Raw genomic sequence first — 22,769 nt, forward strand, 5'->3', positions numbered from 1 at the left:
CTTCTAGCTCATAACGTTCTGGAGGAAATGATATTAAGACATCCGGGATTTTGTGGATATTAACCCTTTGCCCAGCGTGGCATTTATTAAGGTTTTGATAATATAAACTCTTTGCCCTGCGTAGCATTGTGTGTGTAATTAAGCTGCGTTTTTTAATGCCCCTACGGCTAGACCTCGCCTTAAGGCAGGCTTAAGCAAAACCTGGGACAATGGAAAACGGGCCTGCTAGACCTTCGATCACGTGACCAGTCACCAGCTGACAGATGACAACAATAAAGATGGCAGACGAACAGGAAGTGCAAGATATGCTGCAGCTTTGTAACTTATCTTTCCTACATAACATAACATAACATAAATAATAGGATAGCAAAGGGCCACCAGGGCCCATCTAGGTTATCCTGTATCAGTCGCACAGCGACCTCGTCATCAGTACTTAAAGTTACACTTACAAGTACACAATACATTATATACTAATTCTAAATATTTGGCCCATTAACAGGGTAAGTCCTGCAGCGAAATCCTCTACAATTTGTGGTCCCCATACATGGGGATCATGTCTTGTTTAACTATAGTAAATTTCTTATAAAAACTATCATGCAGCGCTATACATAATTATAAATCTAATAAATTTAAGTGCTTATCTAATCTGTTTTTAAACATTGTCAAACTAGTGCTATTTACAACCGTCTCTGGCAATGCATTCCAGAAGTCTACCACCCTATGACTAAAGAAATATTTTCTTATATCTAACCTGCAGCCTTGCTTTCTAATCTTCCTGCCATGATTTGTAGTCCTACTTCCCTCCTCTAAGGTAAAGAAAGATCTCACATCTATGTAGTTTGTATCTGAGAACATTTTAAATATCCCCTCTTATACATCTCCTCTCAAATGAAAACATGTTTAATGCCTTTAATCTATCTCTATACTCCAGGCGCTTCAAAGCTGGTATCATCCTAGTTGCTATCTTTCCTCCCTGCATCAACAGTCCAGTCCATCATGTTTCCAGACTTGCCAGAGATACCAGAAGATACTGAAACAGCATTCAGTTTGGTGCAGAACTATCAACAGCAGCTAATGGAACATTCATTCGTCATGTCTTATTTGTTTATTTACATGTGACGTCACAACTGGCTAGCGGAAAGTCGAGCCTGCTCTGCAGCTGGCTTGAGTTTGGCCGGCCCTGCCTTAAGGCGGGCTACGCTCTGGCTCAAGTCTGGGGACATGAAAGAACACAAAATGACGTCAGCCTTAAGCCAGGCTTAAGGCTGCCTTAAGCGTGGACTATCAAAAACGCGCCTTCAATTCACTGTTTGATCTGCTGCAGTCTCTGACGAGACAGCCAGACGTTACCCTACGGAACGAGCTCAGAGCTCATTATTTCCGATCTTCGGATAGGCCTGAGACCAGGCACACACCACACACCGGGACAACAAGGTCACAACTCCTCGATTTACATCCCGTACCTACTCACTGCTAGGTGAACAGGGGCTACACGTGAAAGGACACACCCAAATATTTCCACCCGGCCGGGGAATCGAACCCCAGTCCTCTGGCTTGTGAAGCCAGCGCTCTAACCACTGAGCTACCGGGCCGTGTGTGTGTGTGTGTGCTCCATGCTGGCTGCATTGCTAATATGTATAATGTATTGTGTTGCCTGGCGCAATTGCGCAATAAATTAATCAAATCAAATCTCTCTCTCTCTCTCTCTCTCTCTCTCTCTCTCTCTCTCTCTCTCTTTTTTTTTTTTTTTTTTTTTTTGTGTGTGTGTGTGTGTGTGTGTGACAGTACGCTGTGCGCTGTGCGCGAGCCTCAGCTGTAAAAAGAATAATAGGTATTAGCAGATTTGTTATTTCAATGTTCAATGAATCATTAGTTTTTTTTTTTTTAATAATAATTCACTGATTTATTGTTGTTGTTGTTGTTTTCGGGCTTATTGTTGTTAGATATGCTGAGTGGAGAAGACAAGAAAATCAGTAAGTGTCAAGATCAGGAGTGTTCACTGTTTACAGCGGCAAGATAGTAGCCAGCTGGTGAGGAGCAGCAGCACGTGTGTCAGACTGGCGAGGTGAGGTGAGGCATGGAAAATGTATTTGTGATGGGAGCCATAACTGAATAATGCAAGAAAATAGGAAGAGAACTATATTTGGTGTTTTCGGACAGAGAAAAGGCATACGATTCTGTAGATAGATTATTATTAGTCTCCTCAAATACATTGGACTGGACTGGACTAGAAAGTGGTAGAGGTAATAGAGGACTTTATGGAAACAATAAGATGAAATGTACTGCAGGAACAATGACGCAGGATGGATGGATAGAAAGCAGTGTGGGAGTAATGCAGGGATGTGTAATATCCCCAGCCCTATTTGGAATGAGTCCAGAAACACCATGCCTACCTTTTTTGTCCTGATTTCCATCTCTGCACAATTCCACTATGACCTTCATTATTCACGCAAATCTCTATTTTGTCTACTATTTCCTCCCTCCTCTCTCACAAGTCAGTTTAGGTTAGGGTAGCTTACCTTTTGTTAGTTAAGTCATGTTAGGTTAGGTTAGATTGTTACAAAAGACCTATAACTTTTATTTTAATTACTAGATCAGGTTATGATAGATGAGGATGCCTCCAATGATAGGTTGCCAACCTTGTTGAGGGGAGGGGAGGAGTGATCAAAGTAATGAATGATTTGTGAGTGCTATGAGGGTGATAAAAGACATGCACTCATGGTAAACTGTAGGAAAAGTTAGGTGTGGTGTTGAAACTCGGCAGTTGTGTTATTCTGTTTTTTTAGTCACTTTTTTTTTAACATATACTTAGCTATGAGTGGATAGTAGGGGATTAAGAAGGTATCCAGTTGTGGTGATCTGCCAGCCATCTGTCCAAGAATATTAAAAAAGGAAATTCTAACTCTCTCTCTCTCTCTCTCTCTCTCTCTCTCTCTCTCTCTCTCTCTCTCTCTCTCTCTCTCTCATTTGTCCTTGTAATCACCCACCCAGACACACCACAACCACCACTACTAGACATGGGGAAGGCCAACAAAATGAAGAAGCTCGGCTCCAAGGTGGCTCGGCCAGGGCCTCTTGGGGAGCAGCTGGCCCGGGATGAGGTCGCTCAGCCCTCGGGCCGCAGGAAGGCACGCCCTGCCAGGAAGGATGGTGATGATGAGGTGTGCACTATTGACCTTCCATGGGTTTGTTATTATGTCTCAGGGAGACAGGCCAAGAGTGAAACAAATGGTAAAAGGATTCCATTATTGGTGGAATGAAGAGATGAGCAATTTGAGGTTTATATGATTGACTCAAGCTTGGTACATCCACTCCTTTAGAGCTGTAATATTCTGCTTTTGATTATTACTTTGTTTATTGACTGATTATTGATTCAAAATTTTCTTCATCTCTATTTATAATTATGTATTTTATTATTGAGTTACTTTTATGTTTCTTATGTTGAATAAGAGAAGGTTTTACATGATTGATTCATGCTGTTTGTTTCATCAAAGCTTTTCATCTTATCAACAACTCCTCCTCTGACTGACTGTCTTTAGCCTCTTTCTCACCGCTGAAATGTTGCATCTCTTTCTATCTTTTATCGCTATTTTCATGCTAATTGCTGTACTGATTGTACTAACTGCATGCTTCCCCTCCTCGTGCACCCTAGCTGCACAAGGCTTTCTTCTTCCTCTCATTCCTTTTCTATCCAACTCTCTAATACAAGAGTTAACCAATACTCTCAATCATTCATACTTTTCTCTGGTAAACTCTGGAACTCCCTGGGCCTGCTTCTGCATTTCCATCTACCTACGACTTGACTTCTTTTAAGAGGGAGGTTTCAAGACATTTGTCTCTCACTTCTGGATAACTCTCTACCAATCTTTTAGGGAACTTGCAGTTTAAGTGGGCCTTTTTTTTTTTTTTTTTTTTTTTTTTTTTTTTTTTATATATATATCTTTTTGCCTTTGGTTCATTTCCCTCTTGCATAAAAAAGATAAATGCTTGGCACACCCTTGTCATTCAAAGCTGTACAGTGCTGCTTTGTGTGTATTTATCTATTTATTCATTTGTTATTTGTTTTTCTTCTATTTATAAACTATTTACTTTGTATTGGATGTACCTATGATAAGTGAAGGCTGGTGTGTTTGCTTTATGTGAATCCCTTCACAAGTATGTCATTGTTTTAGATTACGGAACAGTTTCAGTAAGTAGTGTGCAAGTGTGTTTGAATAGTTGTGTAAGTGATAATGAGAAGAATCATTTAACAGTAAAAGGATTAAGTTGAGATGTGGAGAGAATTAATTTCCCAACATTGCCTGTGTAGTGCCATCACTGCCTACTATGGGATGATCACTGAACTAGTTAACTCAAAAATACAAAGGACTCAGCTCTTTGACCCTGACTTGCTCTTTCACTGAACACTGTAATAATCTATTCCACTCAATGCAATGGCTAAAGGGGGAGAAAAATGATATATTTTCCAGCATCTAGCCACTTCTGTATGGGTGTGTTGACTGAATGCTGTATCCTCAAAGTCTTGCACATGCTACACAACTCCATTCAATCTTAGTACTTTCCTGCGCAATATTGTATGCAGTAGAAATTTGGTGTGACGGCTTGTGCCATTTTCTGTTTCTTGCCCTTGGGCCCTACCTAAGATTGCCTTTTCCAAGACATAAGGGAATGGCAATCCAGATGTATGATACAGGTGGAGAGTAAATTAAGATGTCTCTGGATAGGTAAGCAATTCTATGCTACAGTCAGTCTAACCTGACAAGAGCATGTGTTCTTTAGTGTTGTGTAAGTTCACTAGTGGTTTGGATCAGTAGAGAATTTGACCAGACATGTGGTGGGTGACTGGTTTTAAGTAAATAGGTGAACTTGTTTAATGTGACTGATTAGATAAATTTTTCTCTTCTTTAGAATTGTAATAATTTTTCTGTCAACATTCCAGTGATGTACAGCCCTGTCTGGGATGCTGAATTTTCTCTTACTATTACTTGAAGCTTGCAGAAGGGGTGTAACAAGAATGACAGCTAAAAAAAAAAAGAAAAAAAAGGTTCAAGCTTGATAAAGCTAGATTAAAAAAGAGATAGCAATTAATTGGTTCTCAAATATAATGGTAGATGGAATAGACTTAAAGGAAGGAATAGAATGGTAGATGACTGGAAGACTCAATTATCAGGTTGTTAGTGGAGTCATGAGAGACTGATTGATGGATAAAAATTATTAGTGGAAGTATGTACATAGCTATATTTCATACAGGGACTGCCACATGTAGGCTTGATGGCTTCCTGCACCAGCTTTTATTTTCTTATGTTCTTATAAAGAAAAAATATGGTGCTACAGTTTGTGGAGGGTCAGCTGGGGAGGAACATCCTGAAGCAGAGTTTGGCACAGCTGAGGGAGGTGCAGCAGGAGGCAGACGAGGAGATGGAGGAAGAACAATTCCTGAAACCTGACCATCCAGTACCCAGGGACAACAAGAGGTGAGGTGTGCTAGTGACAAAACTCTAACCTGATTCAAGCCATAGTAATAAAAAATGCAAAACTATGCATGCTGCTATAGTTGTCAAAGATGTTTGTGCAATTCTAGTGATGGATTTAAAATAAATCTGCATAATCAGTAAGAAAACAGTCTGTTATAGTTTTCAAGAGTGTTTGTACAATTCTAATGATACTTCAGAATAAAGGAAAAAAATACTATAAGCAAAAATTATCCCAATGAAAAGATGAAGTATTTAAGGATACAGGTTAAGTGGTGTGCTGACATGAATGATACCTTCAGGTTGGGTACAGTGAGTCTGACTGCCAAAACAACCGATGGAAAAGGTGAGGAGAGCAGTGAGGAAGAGGAGGATGTGGATGAGACACTGAGTGCTGTACCTCAAAACACTGATAAACTGGTGAAGGATTTTGAGGAGGAATTGGTGAGTATGTGGTGGAGGTGAAGTTTGTGTTAGGATGTGTTTTGCCTGTCATTCTTTCAGCCCCAGTGGCTTGGTGGTGTGGTGCTTAACAGTGGCGGCTCGTGGAAAAATTAAATGACCTGTACTCAACAGTATAATAATAATGATTAGAAGAAACATCTTAAAAAAGAAATAATTTAACAAAGGATTTTACAAATTTACAGTTGTACCATATAATGGAATGTAAACATAAGCCTTGGACCAAGTGTTTAAAGCTGGCTGAGACTGCTGAGCTGCACCAACTGCAACTCAACAGTCGTAGGTGAAACGCAAAAAAAATCTAAGTTATTGTACAGCTTGAAACTTCTTTTTTTGTCTTGTTTTATTGCAGAAATTTCAAAATTTTGTTATAAATATTTTGAAAAAAAAGTAATATATAAGGATTTTTTGTTGTGACATTTGCTAGTTGTGCATTATTCTAGTGTGAGACTGAGGGAGTCATACACCTGGCAGTGAGTGTTTTGGCTTGGGGGGACTGCAGCTCTGCAGCTCCTATGGATGAGCCGCCACTGTTGCTTGACTCACTTCCCATACAAACAATGCTTTCTAGATTCAGGCTTTGCTTCCATCCCACTCTGTTTCCTTATTCTACCTTTTCTATTTTTCATATCTCCCACTCTTCCTCTATGCATTTCTTTTCTTTTTATTACTTTGTATTTCTTTGTATTTTCCTACTCTCCTCTCCTCTCCTCTTGCTTGTTCTTCCCTTGATCTTTTCTCTTCACATATCTTACACTTAGCCTATCCTAACTTAATTAACCTCCCTGATTTTAGCACCTGGCTAAGGAGGACCAGCAGATCCTGGACCACTTCATGAACAAGGATGCAGCACCACAGAGGAAGCTGGCCGACCTCTTCAGGGATAAGATCACAGAAAAACAAACAGAGATCCAATCACAAGTGGATGCCAGCAGTGAGTAGGGTGGCTGACTCAGTGTGGGATGCGTGTGTAGGAATGACTCAGTCTGTGGTGTTAAGTGTATGTGTGTAATTCACCACCACAGTTGCATGCTGGTCACCCAGCCAGCTCTCCTCATTACAGAAAGTCCTCAGAGCTTGTACTGACCAATCTTTGGGTAGGACTGAGACCATACCACACATCACACATTACACATACCGGGAAAGCGAGGCCACAACCCCTTGAGTTACATCCCGTACCTACTTGTTGCTAGGTGAACAGGGGCTACATATTGAGAGGCTTGCCCATTTACCTCGCCACACCCAGGACTCAAACCTGGGCCTCTCGGTTCAGCTGAGTGTGCTAAATATTACACTATGCAATGTGTGTGTAATTTGTGGGATTGCTAGATGTACCATACCTGTCTGTGTGATGCCCTAATAGCAAAACACTGGAACACCACTGTCTCCACTGTCCTGAGCTAAAGTGGGTGCTGTCTTGATGTGTGCCATTGTCTCTTGATAGCTGACAACCTACACATTGTCCCCTTACTCCCCCTTAGATGGCTGGATATTGATGGCCTTTTATCTGTTCTTGAATTTTATCTACTAATTACAACTTCAGTTAATTCATTTGTCTATTGTTATATATTTTAATGCTATTATGTATGTATGTAGTTGCTATTTGTATTTGTTCTCTGTACTACTCAGGATTGATTCCATTATTTGTATTAGATTAAGTTAATCAAATCAAATCTAATCTAATCTCTCTCTCTCTCTCTCTCTCTCTCTCTCTCTCTCTCTCTCTCTCTCTCTCTCTCTCTCTCTCTCTCTCTCTCTCTCTCTCTCTCTCTCTCTCTCTCTCTCTCTCTCTCTCTCTCTCTCTCAACTACATATATTCTCACAAACACCTTTCTCTGCAGTCCCCATCTTGCACCTATCCTCCATCAACTCTCACAGACATCCATTCTTTCTCTCACAGGTGTCCAGACTGTGAGTGTGTCCACAGAGGTGCAGGACATGTGTGCCCAGGTGGGGAAGGTCTTGGCCAAGTACCGTAGTGGTCCCTTGCCAAAGATGTTCAAAGTTATCCCTAAGATGCGCAATTGGGAGGAGCTTGTCTATCTAACAAGTGAGGATCATTTAAAGCTACTTAATTCTTGTTTTCTTTATCATTTATCTCCTTTCTTGATTTATTTAATGCATTTTTCTTCATGATGCTGAGAGTGTGGCACATCAGGTGGTAGAATATGTGACTACAATGCAGGCAGTCCCAGATCTGCTAGGACTGCCTGTTCTTTGATTGATTTGGCCTGCAGTGATTGGGAAAGTTGAAGGTGGCAGAGAAAGGAATTGACTGCCCTTCTCTGTAAGCCTAAGCTCTGGATTAGGCATTGTTATTTATATATTGCCGCTACTTTATGAGAGTGGTATCCTTTAAACATTTCAAATGTTGTCTCTTTTTGGGTACTTCATGTAACAACTTAGAATTTGATATGATTTGAAGCTGTAGCATAGTTTCTTGGAGCTCTTTGAATGGTAAGGTGTTTAGTTTATAATCCACAATGCAATATATAGATTTTCTCATACAAATCAAGTGCTTATCAGTGTAAGTCACCCGAGTGTCATGATTTAATCTGGTGCAGCAGTGCAACAACTCAGTGCCTGCCTTGTTTTGTGTCTGGATAGTAGTACCTATAATGATGATAACCTTACTTTGTAATATGTCTTGTACAGTCATATAGTGAAGTACCTTAGTCTTTGAGTGCTGAAGCTCACTAAATGTACAGCAGTGAGAGTGTGGCTGGCAAACCTGGCTGTCAGAGCCATGAAGGATGTGACACATGTCATATCATGAATCACAGCTATTGATACTTCACTCAAACCATTTATTTTTCATATTTCTTTATGTATTGTGTTTAAATCATCTACATAATTTTAATAGTAATGCATTTTTGTTTGACTGTGCCTCCATGCTCTTTACAGACCCAAACAAGTAATCTAAACAGCTTGCATAGTTTCTTGTGTAACTGTGCCTCTTGTGCTCCCTACAGACCCAGACAAGTGGTCAGCCGCTGCCATGTACCAAGCCGTCAGAATATTTGTGAGTAACCTGAAGGAGGCAATGGCCCAGCGCTTCTTCAATCTAGTTCTTCTGCCACGTGTGAGGGATGACATCTCCTTCTACAAGCGGCTCAACTACCACCTCTACCAGGCCATGTACAAAGCAATGTTCAAGCCGGCAGCATTCTTCAAGGGTGTTCTGCTGCCTCTCTGTATGGTGAGTACCTGCTAGAATGACTTGACTTTCTCTTGTGGTTATAAGTCAGGTAATCTCTGGTCTTGGCTACCATAATTTTTTGGAGGAGACAGTCTTCAATCTAGCACTAGTACCCTCAGAGAAGGTATCAGTGTGAGCTCTAAGAATGTAAAAAACCTATTGCTGCTTAAAACACCCTTTGTGTATTTTTCCTTCACTCCCAGTCTGGCACGTGCACCCTGAGAGAGGCCATCATTGTGGGCTCAGTCATTGCCAAGAATCACATACCAATCCTTCACTCTGCTGCAGCCATCCTCAAGATTGCTGAGATGGACTACACGGGTCCCAACTCCATCTTCCTACGAATATTCTTTGACAAGAAATACGCGCTGCCTTACAGAGTAGTGGATGCCTGCGTGTACCATTTCCTAAAGTATGTGGTGTGCTGTGTGTGATATAGCCTTTTTGCTGCTTTGGTCAATATGTTTACTGTATTATGTTACTATGGTCATCTTGCCTAACACTATTACTGCTATTATATACATATTGATATGGTCATCTTGCTTAATACTACTATTGCTATTATGTATTGCTATAGTAATTTTGCCTAACACTATTACTATTATTGTATATTGCTATGGTCATGTTGCCTAACATTATTACTGCTATGGTCAATTTACTTAACATTCTTAATGCTGTGGTCATCTTGTTTAACGTTATTATATATTGCTGTAGTAGACCTGATGGCTTCTTGCAGCTTCCCTGATTTTCTTATATGTGATTTCTTGGTTCATATGTGTGTGTGTGTGTGTGCGCGCGCTCAAATCTTAGATAAATAAAGTACATTTTTAGTCTAGGCCAACACCCCAAAATTACCTAATCTCCTGTGACACAATAAATTTTACAGGCAGTATTTGAATCTAGTGAAGGATGATGATACCAATATTTGGGTTAAACAGGATTTTGGTGATGACTTAACACATTTGTCCTGACCAGGTTTGAACACGACCGCCGTGACTTACCCGTGTTGTGGCATCAGGCACTGCTGACGTTTGTGCAACGTTATAAGGAGGACCTCAGCCCAGACCAGAAGCAGTCCCTCCTTGATGTGGTGCGCTTCCACACACACTACACTATCACGGCTGAGGTGAGAGCAGAATGGTGTGATGATGTTGCTCCCTCTGTAATATCAGAGAGTGAATTCAATGCTGTATTTAAAGTGTGTTCAGATATTTCAATTTATACTTATGGTATCATGTGAGTGCAGTGTGATGTGAGGATTCTTTTCCTTCTATTGTGCTGGGTTGAAAATTTGATGTAGAGGTTAAAGAGTATTGAGATATTTCAATTTACACTTATGGTATCCTGTAATGTCATGGTTAGCATGCTGGCCTTGACTGAGAGATGTCAGATTGGATGCATGTGTAGTCCCTTGCTTTTCTGATAGTTGAACTCTTTCAGGTAGGAGGCTTCAAGATGCTCCTCTTCTAATTATGGATAATTATTTTGCATATATTCTTTGGGGGATTGGTACCTTCAGTGTTGTTGTAGTTCTTGTTATTTTCTTCTGCTTTTTTGTTGGCTTTGGCCATAGCCCCTATTACATAAAGAAAAGGAAATGACCTAGCAGGCCTTAGACAACAGGTGTATGTATGTAGGTCTGAAGAGTTGTTGTATAGGTGCCACTTGTCCCTCTTCCCGTATGTTCTTATCCTTGTTCAGACCTGCACCTCAACATAACATAATCTTACCAATTTTTTACAAACTCAACATTTCTTTTTCCTTTGTGTCTCATTATTCTTAGTCTTCAAGTTATTTTATTCTTGATTTTTCAGGTAAGAAGAGAACTTATTAATTCCAAGTGCCGTGGGGAAGATGATGCAAAGATGGCAGTTGATGAGTGAAGTGAAGAATAGTATTATACAGTGACACTTGTAATATCTTTGTACAGTGTACTGTATGAGAATCTGTGTTGCTCTTTGCTGCCCCTGTGCCGAGTTGTTGTTATAAGGAACACTTGTAAGAGTGAAGAAAAGTGTTGTGGTGTGTATGTTGGCTAAATGAACAGCTATCAGATTGCTATCTTCACCAGTGTTACCAATGAGCATAGGTGAGTGTTATCACCGTAATTTGCAATAACAACATCAAGTTATCTGTTATCCAATAGTTATTTTTCCTGCATTATCAATTCATCAATATCGCCAATACTTTTGGTTCTAAACTAGCATAAATTGATCATTTTAGCTTTTAGGTTATGAGTATGTTGAAGTTTTAAACTTTCAAAATCATGTATAGTTATTTCATTAAAACTGCATTTTGGATTTGTGAAGAGATAGGATAAACATTGAATTGTATTTTTTTTTTCTTACTTTTTTAGATAAAGATAAAGTAAAGATTAGGATTTATCAATTTTTTGTTTAAAATATCAGTATGAGTATCACTAGTATTGAAATTTTGGATTTATAAATTATCAGGTAAAAAAAATAATTACCATTTATCAATTATAATTGGTTAGTAAATGTGGAAGGAGATGCAATTTGAATATGCTTTTGATTTTGAGAAATTAAAATCTATAACTAAATTTTCATACTTTTCATGAGAAGTTTTTCCTTCTAACATTTATTTTTTTGAGAAATAATAAACAACTGTGGTCATACTTTTTCTTTTGACTTTGTAAAATTTTGGCAAATTCTCCAAAATTTTCATCCCTTCTTCACGCTTATTACATTTTTTTTTCTCACATATTGCTATTTCTCAACAAGGTTCTTTGCATTATATGTTTCTCTTTTTAGGAAAATGAACAGAATTATAATTGTTGGTTATTATGATAAATATTTTTAAATCACAGTCAGCAATGTATTATTGGGATAGAGAGTTTATGTGACCTTTATATCTGGCTCTTTGTGTGAGCAGTGTTACCTGTGTGATGTATAGATGGGAGTGCTGATACTTCTTCCCAAGGTAATACTGATATTGATAACAACCTTATCTCTTCATATAAGGACCTCCTTTGTATCTCTGGGGATATGAGTTAGCAGTGATACCTGTGAGTGTGGATGGGACTGGTATTAATGTTACTACTGCCTGTAGTAAAACTGATAATAATCTTTACATCATATATTTTTCATGGTGTGTAATTAGTAGTTTGAGATGATATGCTGAATTTCATCCCATCTGCCTGTTGTTATTGATTTAAACCTTAGTCTTTGGATGTCACATATTGCAAAGCTTGACTGCTGGGCTCACAACTTGGTGTGGTATGGTGAGCATCATTTCTCCCCATCAACCTGGACACTGATAGGCTGAGATGTTCAGGAATGCTTGTGAATATATATATATTTGTAAATGCCTTATGGAAAATAGATTAGAAAATTTTTAAGTGTTGTATGAAAAATAACTTTGAGGGTAATAGTAATAGTAAGATGAAGATTACAAATATTTATTAAACTGACCATAATAACAGCATTTTGTAAAGATACACATATAAAATGGCTTGTGCTGTTAGTCAGTCTTGTACTTCCTGTCTTGTTGCATGTACAAGTGTGACAGAAAAGATCTCTTGTACAACAGAGGCAGACCAGGTGTAAGTTACTCACCAAGAGGCAGATTTAATCATTATCCTCTTGGGCAAGATGCACAAAATACTTGTAGTAATTTGCTGTCTTGTGTGTTTTCTTTCACTCTATATTTCTTAATGATCATTAAAATCATGAAAACACCCTCAAAAGCTCCCAGTAACCTCTAGTAGAGGGGATCAAAAGTAGTCAAGATATGACACTAAAAAGCTTGAGAGAGAGAGAGAGAGAGAGAGTATGTTGTTCATCTTGCCCCTTACAACAAAATGTGCCTCTCAAGTGTGTTGCTTTTATAACATGTCTGCTGTCTCTGTGTTCAATGTGCCTCTAAGCAGCCACTTCCTCAGAAGGCAGCATGAACATTAAGTGTACAAAAGATCCCTTGAAGAAAAATAAAGAAACCCTGAGCACAGAATCCCCAAGGTTGGGATATGTGTGTATCCTCTCATGCTGGCCAATTCTTCTATCGCCTAAATGTAATGTCTAGTAGGATGCTCTCACTTGTAGAGTAAAAATAGGTAAGCAGAAAAAAGAAACTCGCTCTTACACACATGTACAAAACTACAAACACATACAAATCACTATCACTTCACTAAAAGTTGTAGGAATAAAAAAAATCTGAAAATTGAAAATAATTTTCCATCTATACATCACAAATGATTCTCTACAAGTACTGAATATATTCAAATCAGTTTACAAATCAATGTGCCATGTGTGCTAATCCTTAAAGGCTGGTGTGTATTTACCTAGTTGTAGTTTTACAGGGCCTGGGCTTGTATGTTAAAGTGTGTGTGTGTTTTCACTGTTTGATCTGCTGCAGTCTCTGACGAGACAGCCAGACGTTACCCTACGGAATGAGCTCAGAGCTCATTATTTCCGATCTTCGGATAGGCCTGAGACCAGGCACACAACACACACCGGGACAACGAGGTCACAACTCCTCGATTTACATCCCGTACCTACTCACTGCTAGGTGAACAGGGGCTACACGTGAAAGGAGACACACCCAAATATCTCCACCCGGCCGGGGAATCGAACCCCGGTCCTCTGGCTTGTGAAGCCAGCGCTCTAACTACTGAGCTACCGGTGTGTGTGTGTGTGTGTGTTTCACTGTTTGATCTGCTGCAGTCTCTGATGAGACAGCCAGACGTTACCCTACGGAACGAGCTCAGAGCTCATTATTTCCGATCTTCGGATAGGCCTGAGACCAGGCATACACCACACACCGGGACAACAAGGTCACAACTCCTCGATTTACATCCCGTACCTACTCACTGCTAGGTGAACAGGGGCTACACGTGAAAGGAGACACACCCAAATATCTCCACCTGGCCGGGGAATCGAACCCCGGTCCTCTGGCTTGTGAAGCCAGCGCTCTAACCACTGAGCTACCAGGTGTGTGTGTGTGTGTGTGTGTGTGTGTGTGTGTGTGTGTGTAATTCACTGTTTGATCTGCTGCAGTCTCTGACAAGACAGCCAGACGTTACCCTACGGAACGAGCTCAGAGCTCATTATTTCCGATCTTGGGATAGGTCTGAGACCAGGCACACACCACACACCGGGACAACACTGCTAGGTGAACAGGGGCTACACGTGAAAGGAGACACAACCAAATATCTCCACCCGGCCGGGGAATCGAACCCCGGTTATCTGGCTTGTGAAGCCAGCACTCTAACCACTGAGCTACCGGGCCGTGTGTGTGTGTGTGTGTGTGCGCGCCAAGAAACTTATAATTACAAGACTGAAAAAGAAGACTGCCAGGAAAGGACATAAGAGAGAGAGAGAGAGAGTGTGTGTGTGTGTGTGTGTGCCAAGAAACTTATAATTACAAGACTGAAAAAGAAGACTGCCAGGAAAGGACATAAGAGTGAGTGCTTGGGGAAGAGGAAGGAAAGGAACAAGATAATGATTAAGAGATTGATTAGATTTTTTTTTTTCAGAATGGTAGAAGTACAAAGATACACAAACAAGTAGATAAATAAAACAAAACTCTGATGAAGAGGAGGAAGATGAAATAAAGAAATAATGAAGGATGTATTTTGTTATAGAAATAGGAAAAAAGGAAGGAATTATTGCACACATCAAGTCTTAAAGAATTAGACAATGGTCAAGTATCACCCAATATTCCTAACATCCCTTTCCCTCACTACTTATCTCCCTCTCTCTCTCTGTCCTCCTTGATTAATCTCACTAACATTCTACAACTTTTCACTCAGTCTCTCCTACATAACATCACTGCACTGCAAAATACACATACTACAACACATTTAGATGCAGATTTCCTTGGTGTGTCTCGGGCCTTATTTGGAAAAGATTGGTTATCCAGGCCACATAGATTAGTTAAGTTGTCATAGGTGTATTTTTTTTTCTTCCAATGAAGCAGAATTCTTAAGTTATCACTACTCATGAAAGCATCCTTGAGATCCCCAATAGCTGGAATCTTCTCCTAAAGAATTTTCACTTGAATCATGAAAGCAACCTCGACACCCTAATAACTTGTATGAAAACTCATGAAACAATCACTGTTAGTGGCATCCACACTAGAGGTTGTATTGTGAGTCATTCCTAGATTCATGGGAGGGGAATGGGGGGTGAGTATCCACACTATGAATTGTGAAGTGTGGCATTGCCAGAGGTGACAACCCCGTGTTCTGCTGCATTGCCAGTCACATCTGAATTGTCAACTCTTTTTCTTATAACACACTGTCTTGTATCATGTCAATGAGTTAAAAGATGGCCTCCCATGTCCATTTAATGTTTCTAGGCATGACTGATGAGCGAAGCAGTGCAGGACAGCTGGACCACACCATAAATCCAGGTTAAACCGGTTCTGTTGTGCTACACTGCCCTCCTAAAATGCCCCATGACCAGATTTACCCATACTGTGTGTCATGACCCCTCTCTCACCTAAATGTGATCATCATGGGGATTGACGTGTGCGGTGTAGTGTGGCACGACCCATAGTGTGGATGTTGCCTTACCATGAAAACACTCTTGAAAGCTCTAATAACTTCCACTAGAGCCAGATGAAAATAGTTAAGAAGGTGAAGTGTCTGAAAATATGGACTATTGTGCTGCAGTCACCTTTTAATCCTCTTTTGCTTTGGGCTCTAGGGCCCTAATGCGCTCTAGAATAGGTGGGTGGGAATGGTGCCAGGCAGAGTAAAGAGGGTCATATACAGGGAAGCCAAGGTTGTCCTCATTCAGCTTGATCAAGGCCATCTTAAGCTTCTCAGAGAACCCAAGTTCCCTGGCAAACTTGTCAGCCTGAAACTCGTTGTGACGGCTGAACATTGTGAGCAAGAACTGAAGAATCTGCAATGTTAGGTGAGGAGTTATTCATGTATGGCATATATTCATCATTACCTGTCTTCATGCTTTTACTCTTTATTGCTCAGTTTTATTCTTTTATCTATTTTTTCATAATTCTTATTACAGAAGATACTGTGGAGACATGTTAAGGTGCATTGTTGTTCTATGAAGGTGGTACTCACCTCATTGTACGGTGCAAAGACATACTGCATGACAATGATGAGTCCAATGAAGGCCGGCTGACTCTGAGTGAAGCTGAATGCTCGGTACAGGGGTGAGTATTTGTACAGCGACCCAAACACACTAAACACCAGGAACAAGTTGACCTGTGCAGGAAAGGTTCATGAAGATTACCTCGTATACCTTTCTGTTAGCTGTTAAAATTTTTTTATGAAAGTTTCAATATTAAAACAATAACAAACTTAATTATTCTAACAACAGGTTATCTGTTTTGTTAACTCATTCTCTTCTAACCAGTCTGGTTCATATTGAAAACAAACAATTTTACAAATGTTTTACCTCCCAGATAATGTTCCCAGCAATATATTCTCTATGAAAGCACTTTTCTACTGATTCACTTACTTACTGGATATTTTCCCAACCAGTTTATTTCCTTCCACATTATATCACTTGATTTATTCTCTCTCTCCAGATAATTTCTCCTCAACAATTTCTTCTACAGTCACTAATTATTCTTTCTATTCATCTATACACTAAGTCAACAATTCCACTGAGCTGGTCCAGAAACTCACACACATTCACACTATTAGCCCAACTGGCACCCTGGTGAAAAAACATCATCTTGCACACCATCCTACTACACCATAGGAGCTTATGGATAGCGCAGCTCACCAGACACATCCATTCTTACCTGGAATATAATGATACCCTTCAGAACGTGATTCAGCTTCCAGTGTCCTAACTCATGTCCAAGCACTGCCAACACTTCCTCAGTACTGCACCCAGTCTTCTTCTCCTTCACTTCTTCTTTCTCACTCTCCACACTGTCCTCATTAAGTGGCGTGTAGTCCTCTAGTAGTGTGTCATACAGAACGATGCGCTTATTCTTGAAAAATCCATAGAAATAAGCATTACTGTGAGCAGAACGCTTGGAGCCTTCCACCACATAGAGTTTAGTCAAAGGGAAGTCTATTTGCTTTGCCAGTGCTTCTATCTTTGTCCTCAGGTTGCCCTCAGGAAGTGGAGTGTACTTGTCAAACAGAGGAGCAATGCAGCTTGGGTATATCGTCATCAGGAAGAGCATGACAGCTGTTGTGAAGCCCCACAGGTAGATGAAGAAGTAGTCACCACCTACCTAGGAGTTTGAAAAAAACATAAATAAACAAAATAGATAAATAAGAATGAATTCATGCCTCCAAGTTACTTTTTTCTTGTCTTTGAGTGTTTTTATGTAAAAAGAACCCTTAGGATGAATTTATATTTAAATTAAACATGACTAATAGTATTAGAGGATGAGCTGATAAATAGAACCTTGGATGCTTTAATGGTACAGTGAAGGGCAGTGGCCCTGACACATGCCACACCTACATCCACTGTATTAAATGTTCTTCCTTCAATCTTTACTCTTCTGATCTGTTAAAAATCTATCAATAGTCAGGTTTTGTGGGAAGAATGTTAGATCAGAGCTGGAGTAATACTGAGGCACACGACAAACATGACACAAATTACAGTAAAAGATCATTGCTTCTATGACAAAGTACAATTCTTAAGCAAACAAAATGGCTACAAAATCACAAGTTTAAGCTATGAAGAAAATAAAATATGTTTTAGTTACACTTCAAAACACTGCATCAATAAATACACATGCATCACATCCTCACCTTTATGATGTACACTAGGGAAGAAACAACAGGTGCTGAGATGACTTGGGTTACAATAAACTTCTTGAGGTTGTCCTTTATAAAGAATCCAGGAGTCTGCAGCAGAGAACAGTGAAGAGGTCTGAGATCTACTTTTTTAAACACTTTACTGTTAAGACTATTTTTAAAGGAATAAACACAATCAGACAGTGTTTAGTATTTTCATGGTAATTTTTCAAAATCCTTGTTAAACTATTAGTGCAATCATGAAAACCCAATAACTTTTACTATAGCCTGTTTAAGGTTTAGAATGTGTGTTAACCTATCACTACAATCATAAAAACACTTGAAAACAGCATTAATTTCTTAAAAGCAGTTGAAGATACAGACTTTTGCTACAGTATTATTAGAATCATGAAAACACTCTTGATAACCCTAAATATTCACCATGTAAACCTGTTGAAAAGCAATTGACAAAATGTCAAAACACTTGGGAATGCAATCCTTTCTTAACCTCTTGACAGGCAATGACAAAATATCCCTCTATTCTCTATCCTTCACTATATTATCGCACCTGTTTGTTGAAACCATGTTTCTGCTCCACCCAGAAGGTGAAGTAGACAGACCAGGGCAGGTTGATGATGGTAGACAACACAGAACGCAGTCCCACAAACATCACTGTCTGGGGAATCTCACCGCTGGCAGGGAAGCCCAGCCACTCCACCACTTTACCGGACATGGCCCACAGCACTGAGTACCCTCCAAACACCATCACTCCCTGGAAAGTAAGTAGTCCAACTTGTATTCACCTGACTAATATTTACATAAAATGAGAGTACATTAAAAAATCTTGTCTCTGTTCCATCTAGTTGGTATCTAACAACTTTAAACATGGAACTTCTCTTAGCATTTAGTTTGTTCTTATAAAAATAATTTCATCCATCAATACATTGAAGGGAAGAGTTTATTTCTTGCTGTTCTTTCAACATTTCTACACTTTTCCAGTAGGAACAGAAGGCTAGAAATCCTGCTGTATTCTGTGTGTGTGTATGTGTGTGTGTGCATGTGGATATGATCTATCCCCTGAAGGATATCAGTAAACACAGCAGGATATAATATAGAACCAAGAGGTAATTGGCCATAACTCACTGTGCCCACCACCTGATCAAAGGCCCCCGAGATGAGGCCAAAGTTACTCTTGTCTATGCTGTACGCTCGAGCTTTGTCATAAGAGTCCTTCTCCATGATGTCCTTCAGCTCCACCGGCGGCTCCTTCTTCTCCCGGTACACTCGCCGCTGCAGGAAGTGGAAGGGGACAAACCTGAATTTTGCATGTTTACTTTATCTCTTGGTTAATTTTTTTTTTTTTTTTATGTGAGGGGAAAACTGGCCAAGGCCAACAAAAACAATCAAACAAAAAGGCCCATTGAGATGCCAGTCCCCATACAGGGTCAAAAGTTAGCCAAAAAGAAAATGGGATAAATGTCTTGAAAACTCCCTTTTAAATAACCAAGTCATAGGTAGATGGAAATACAGAAGCAGGCAGCAAGTTCCAGAGTTTACCAGAAAAAGGAATGAATGATTAAGAGTACTGATTAACTCTTGTGTTAGAGAGTTTGACAGAATAAAGATAAGAGGAAGAAGAAAGCCTTGTGTATGAAGGCTACGTGAGAAGGGGAGGCATGCAGTAACCAAAATCAAAAGAGAAGTTAGCATGTTGTTGAGATGAAGATAAATGTGAGTACTGAGTGGTGAAAACTGGGAGATGACCATCTTCAGTGATTGTACAGGCGTCAATATACTACATTGGCGAGTCAGCCGAGAGGGCTGGGAATGACGCTGAGCCGCCACCCTCGGTATCCGCACAGAACCTTCCCTGTGGTTGGTAACATTCCCTGTGAGTCTGCATACATCAGCACAGGGAATGTTACCAACCACAGGGAAGGTTCTGTGTGGATACCGAGGGTGGCGGCTAAACTTATCCTCTCGGATTTCCGCCAATCACGGGCCATCATTCCCAGCCACCCGGCAGGCTGACTCGCCAATGTAGTATATATATAAGCTGAAGTTTTCTGTTTGCCTGTACACTCTCTCTGAAGATGGTCTTGTGACCGAAACGTTAGAGAAAGAAAATAAAGTACCTTGTCTCAACTTGTGTTTTCCTACCACTCAATACTCACAGAAGTTAGCATGAAAATAGCAGAAGATAGCAAGAAATTAAACATTCTTGCTGTGAGAAAGAGGCTGAAGACAGTCAGTAGTCAGAGGAGAGGAGTTTATAAGAGAAAAAGCTTTTGATTCCATCCTACAGAAGAGAACTCTATGAGTGGAAACCCCACAAACATGTGAAGAATACCCCATGCATGAGTGGATAAGGCCTCTATAGACAGTTAACAGTTAAGAAAAACTGGCAGAGAAGACTCAGATGGCCTAACTTCATGGAAGCAGCTTTAGTAAGAGAAGAGACATGAAGTTTCAAGTTCAGATTATAAGTAAAGGACAGACCAAGGATTTTCATTCTAGCACAGGGGGACAGTTGAGTGTCACTGAAGAAGAGGGAATATTTGTCTCACTTTTGCTTACATTATTCTCAACAGCATATCAATTTAGATTTCTAAGGTTATCAAAATGAAAAAAAAGTTTACTTACTGCTGTGGCATTAAAAATCACCATTTCATAACTATTGAAACAAGAGACCTGTTTATTTTGCAGGTACTGCAACTTCAGCAGTAGTATCCAAAATTATGATCCTCATTCTGTCATTATAGTTTATGTAACAGGTAATAATGAAACCCAAATATTATGTAAGACACACTGTTGCCTTACCACATAGGCTATGTAAAAACTGTTTTGGGGTGAGTCTGATACACCTGTCTGAAAGTGCAGTGCAGCTTAAGTAACATCCAAGCCAAGGGAGCTCTGCACCTGTGCTGACTCCCAGTATGAAATGAAATAGTACATGTTCAGTTACATTTCTTCCATTCAGCCAATAAGTTGTCTTTTTAATGACATGTTAGAACATCGTTGAGCATAATTTACTTATGGCCAATCGTGAGACACGATGCCTGCCTCGCCTAAGTGATCATATGTCTAGCACAGAGAGAGAGAGAGAGAGAGAGAGAGAGAGAGAGAGAGAGAGAGAGAGAGAGAGAGAGTCATAAGTTACAGCACCTTGACCTAACACCTTGCCACAGCCACCAGCACACCACCATGGTGACACAGCACTGGGAACGAGTCACTAGCAGGGCAGCCTACCTGTCTGTACGCCAGGTACTCCTCCCACATGTACGTGGCCCAAGAGAAGCCAAGCACCCCCACGAAGATTTTTCCCTCCCATGTCGTAAACTCCGGGATGGCGAGGGAAATCATAAGAGCTGACGGCTGACGGGACCTGTTCGCTGCTCTTGGCCTCACTCTCCTGGGTTCTCTAGTCTCTTGTTCCTTCCTCTAAATCCTGCCTTGGCGACACAGCAGAGGCGGTGCAGGTGAGGAGTGACGTGAGATGTGGTGTTGTGTTGTATCGTGTCGTGTCGTTTGTGCAACGGTACGGTACGTAGTGTTACGTGTCTCGCGTGTCTCGGGGCCCTGCACTCACTATCACCACTGCTGCAGATTCCAGCCTCCAGGGTTGTGAATTGCGGGAATCTTGTCGCGCTAATGCTCCTCTTTATTTTCATATGTCATTTTTTCTCTTGTTTTTGTTTTTTGTTGGGTTTGATGCATTTATTCGTCTATATAAAGAAAATACCGCACATAAAGACGAGATAATCACAGCTATCTAAAGACTTGAGAGAGATGGTTTAACGCTCCAATAAACTAGGTTGAGATACTTTTGATTGAGTAACAGAGATTCTCTCTCTCTCTCTCTCTCTCTCTCTCTCTCTCTCTCTCTCTCTCTCTCTCTCTCTCTCTCTCTCTCTCTATATATATATATATATATATATATATATATATATATATATATATATATATATATATATATATATATATATATATATATATATATATATATACCTCTTCACGATATATAGCACGTATGTGCCAAGACATAATTATTTTGTTTTTATTTACCATTACATAATACATTGTGCAAGAAGTACACCCATAAAACAAACAAAAAAGTAAAAATTTGAATATCTTGGATAAACGATCAACTAAAGCATTGGAATTATGATTGATTGATAACTTTATTGCTGTGAATTGGAATCACATTACATTAAAAGATCAGGAATTACAGTACATTAAAAGTTTCTTATACCATAGTGGTGATGCTCCTAGACCAGCATAGATTTTCTGTCGTCTATTTCTGTTCTCACCAGTAAATGAATGTTTTCGTAATAGTATCTTTTCTTATTGCTTCGTTCAACTCAAGTATTTCTGTTCACATATATTAACTTGTAGTGATTGTTGTTGTAAAAGTTGATCAGATTACACGCAAAACATTACAATAAACAATATGTGTGGGTTTCAAATAGTTCATTGTACATGCTGCAGTGGCATAGTACTTGGCATCTGTATAAACACACCATACTGGATTAAAATATTACGAGAATCTGCAAAATCCTAATTTTTCGTCAAAGAATTACGTTCAGAGGTCGTCTAGATAGAATGTAGCTTTCAATAGATATCTTAGGCAGACCTGTGTCTTTTTATTTGTTCATTCTATTGTTATATTACAAAAAGTTTCCTAACATGGACCATATTTTTTTGTATATTGAAAAACTAAAAAGATGCAAACAGTCGAAAATTAACGCAACAATAAATCAACAGAATATCAGTTTTGCAATAAAAAAAAAAAAAAATAGCACTTATTAAGCAGAAACTAAATTTTCCGGGGACCGACAGACATTATTGACTACACAATAAAAAAAAATACACAAGTTATGTGCAACACACAAGTAGACAAAGTTGCATCGTTAAGAAATCAATGCCAAAGATATAATTCTAGCGA

The 22,769-nt window shown here is 39.6% G+C and overlaps 2 protein-coding genes and 1 long non-coding RNA gene across 4 annotated transcripts in view; 2 read left to right on the top strand and 1 right to left on the bottom strand.

Moving 5' to 3' along the window:
- Nucleotides 1-1,938: 1,938 nt before the first annotated feature.
- On the top strand, nt 1,939-13,096 carry LOC123506315 (bystin-like). 2 transcript variants are annotated; one of them, XM_045258284.1, is made up of 10 exons: nt 1,939-2,065; nt 2,992-3,161; nt 5,335-5,474; nt 5,774-5,915; nt 6,729-6,867; nt 7,834-7,983; nt 8,906-9,132; nt 9,336-9,544; nt 10,108-10,258; nt 10,947-13,096. In XM_045258284.1, the coding sequence occupies exons 2-10, from the start codon at nt 3,018-3,020 to the stop codon at nt 11,013-11,015; spliced, it is 1,371 nt and encodes a 456-aa protein (XP_045114219.1). In that variant the 5' UTR covers nt 1,939-2,065; nt 2,992-3,017; the 3' UTR covers nt 11,016-13,096. The 2 variants fall into 2 exon arrangements, with proteins under 2 accessions (XP_045114219.1, XP_045114218.1); XM_045258283.1 differs by having other exon boundaries at nt 1,966-2,070.
- Nucleotides 13,097-14,217: 1,121 nt separating this feature from the next.
- LOC123506316 overlaps nt 14,218-22,769 on the top strand; it is a 32,202-nt gene continuing 23,650 nt past the window's right edge. Inside the window, exon 1 of the long non-coding RNA XR_006675403.1 lies at nt 14,218-14,493. This is a non-coding gene — a long non-coding RNA (uncharacterized LOC123506316). The remainder of the gene's footprint in view (nt 14,494-22,769) is intronic.
- On the bottom strand, nt 14,864-21,678 carry LOC123506314 (CAAX prenyl protease 1 homolog). Its single transcript, XM_045258282.1, has 7 exons — nt 21,074-21,678; nt 18,968-19,114; nt 18,393-18,596; nt 17,840-17,935; nt 16,870-17,313; nt 16,181-16,324; nt 14,864-16,001 (listed from the first exon to the last, which is right to left on the bottom strand). Exons 1-7 carry the CDS (start codon nt 21,185-21,187, stop codon nt 15,774-15,776), a joined length of 1,377 nt encoding a protein of 458 aa, XP_045114217.1. The 5' UTR covers nt 21,188-21,678; the 3' UTR covers nt 14,864-15,773.

Source organism: Portunus trituberculatus, chromosome 19 (genome assembly GCF_017591435.1).
Source record: "Portunus trituberculatus isolate SZX2019 chromosome 19, ASM1759143v1, whole genome shotgun sequence".
Taxonomy (NCBI): domain Eukaryota; kingdom Metazoa; phylum Arthropoda; class Malacostraca; order Decapoda; family Portunidae; genus Portunus; species Portunus trituberculatus.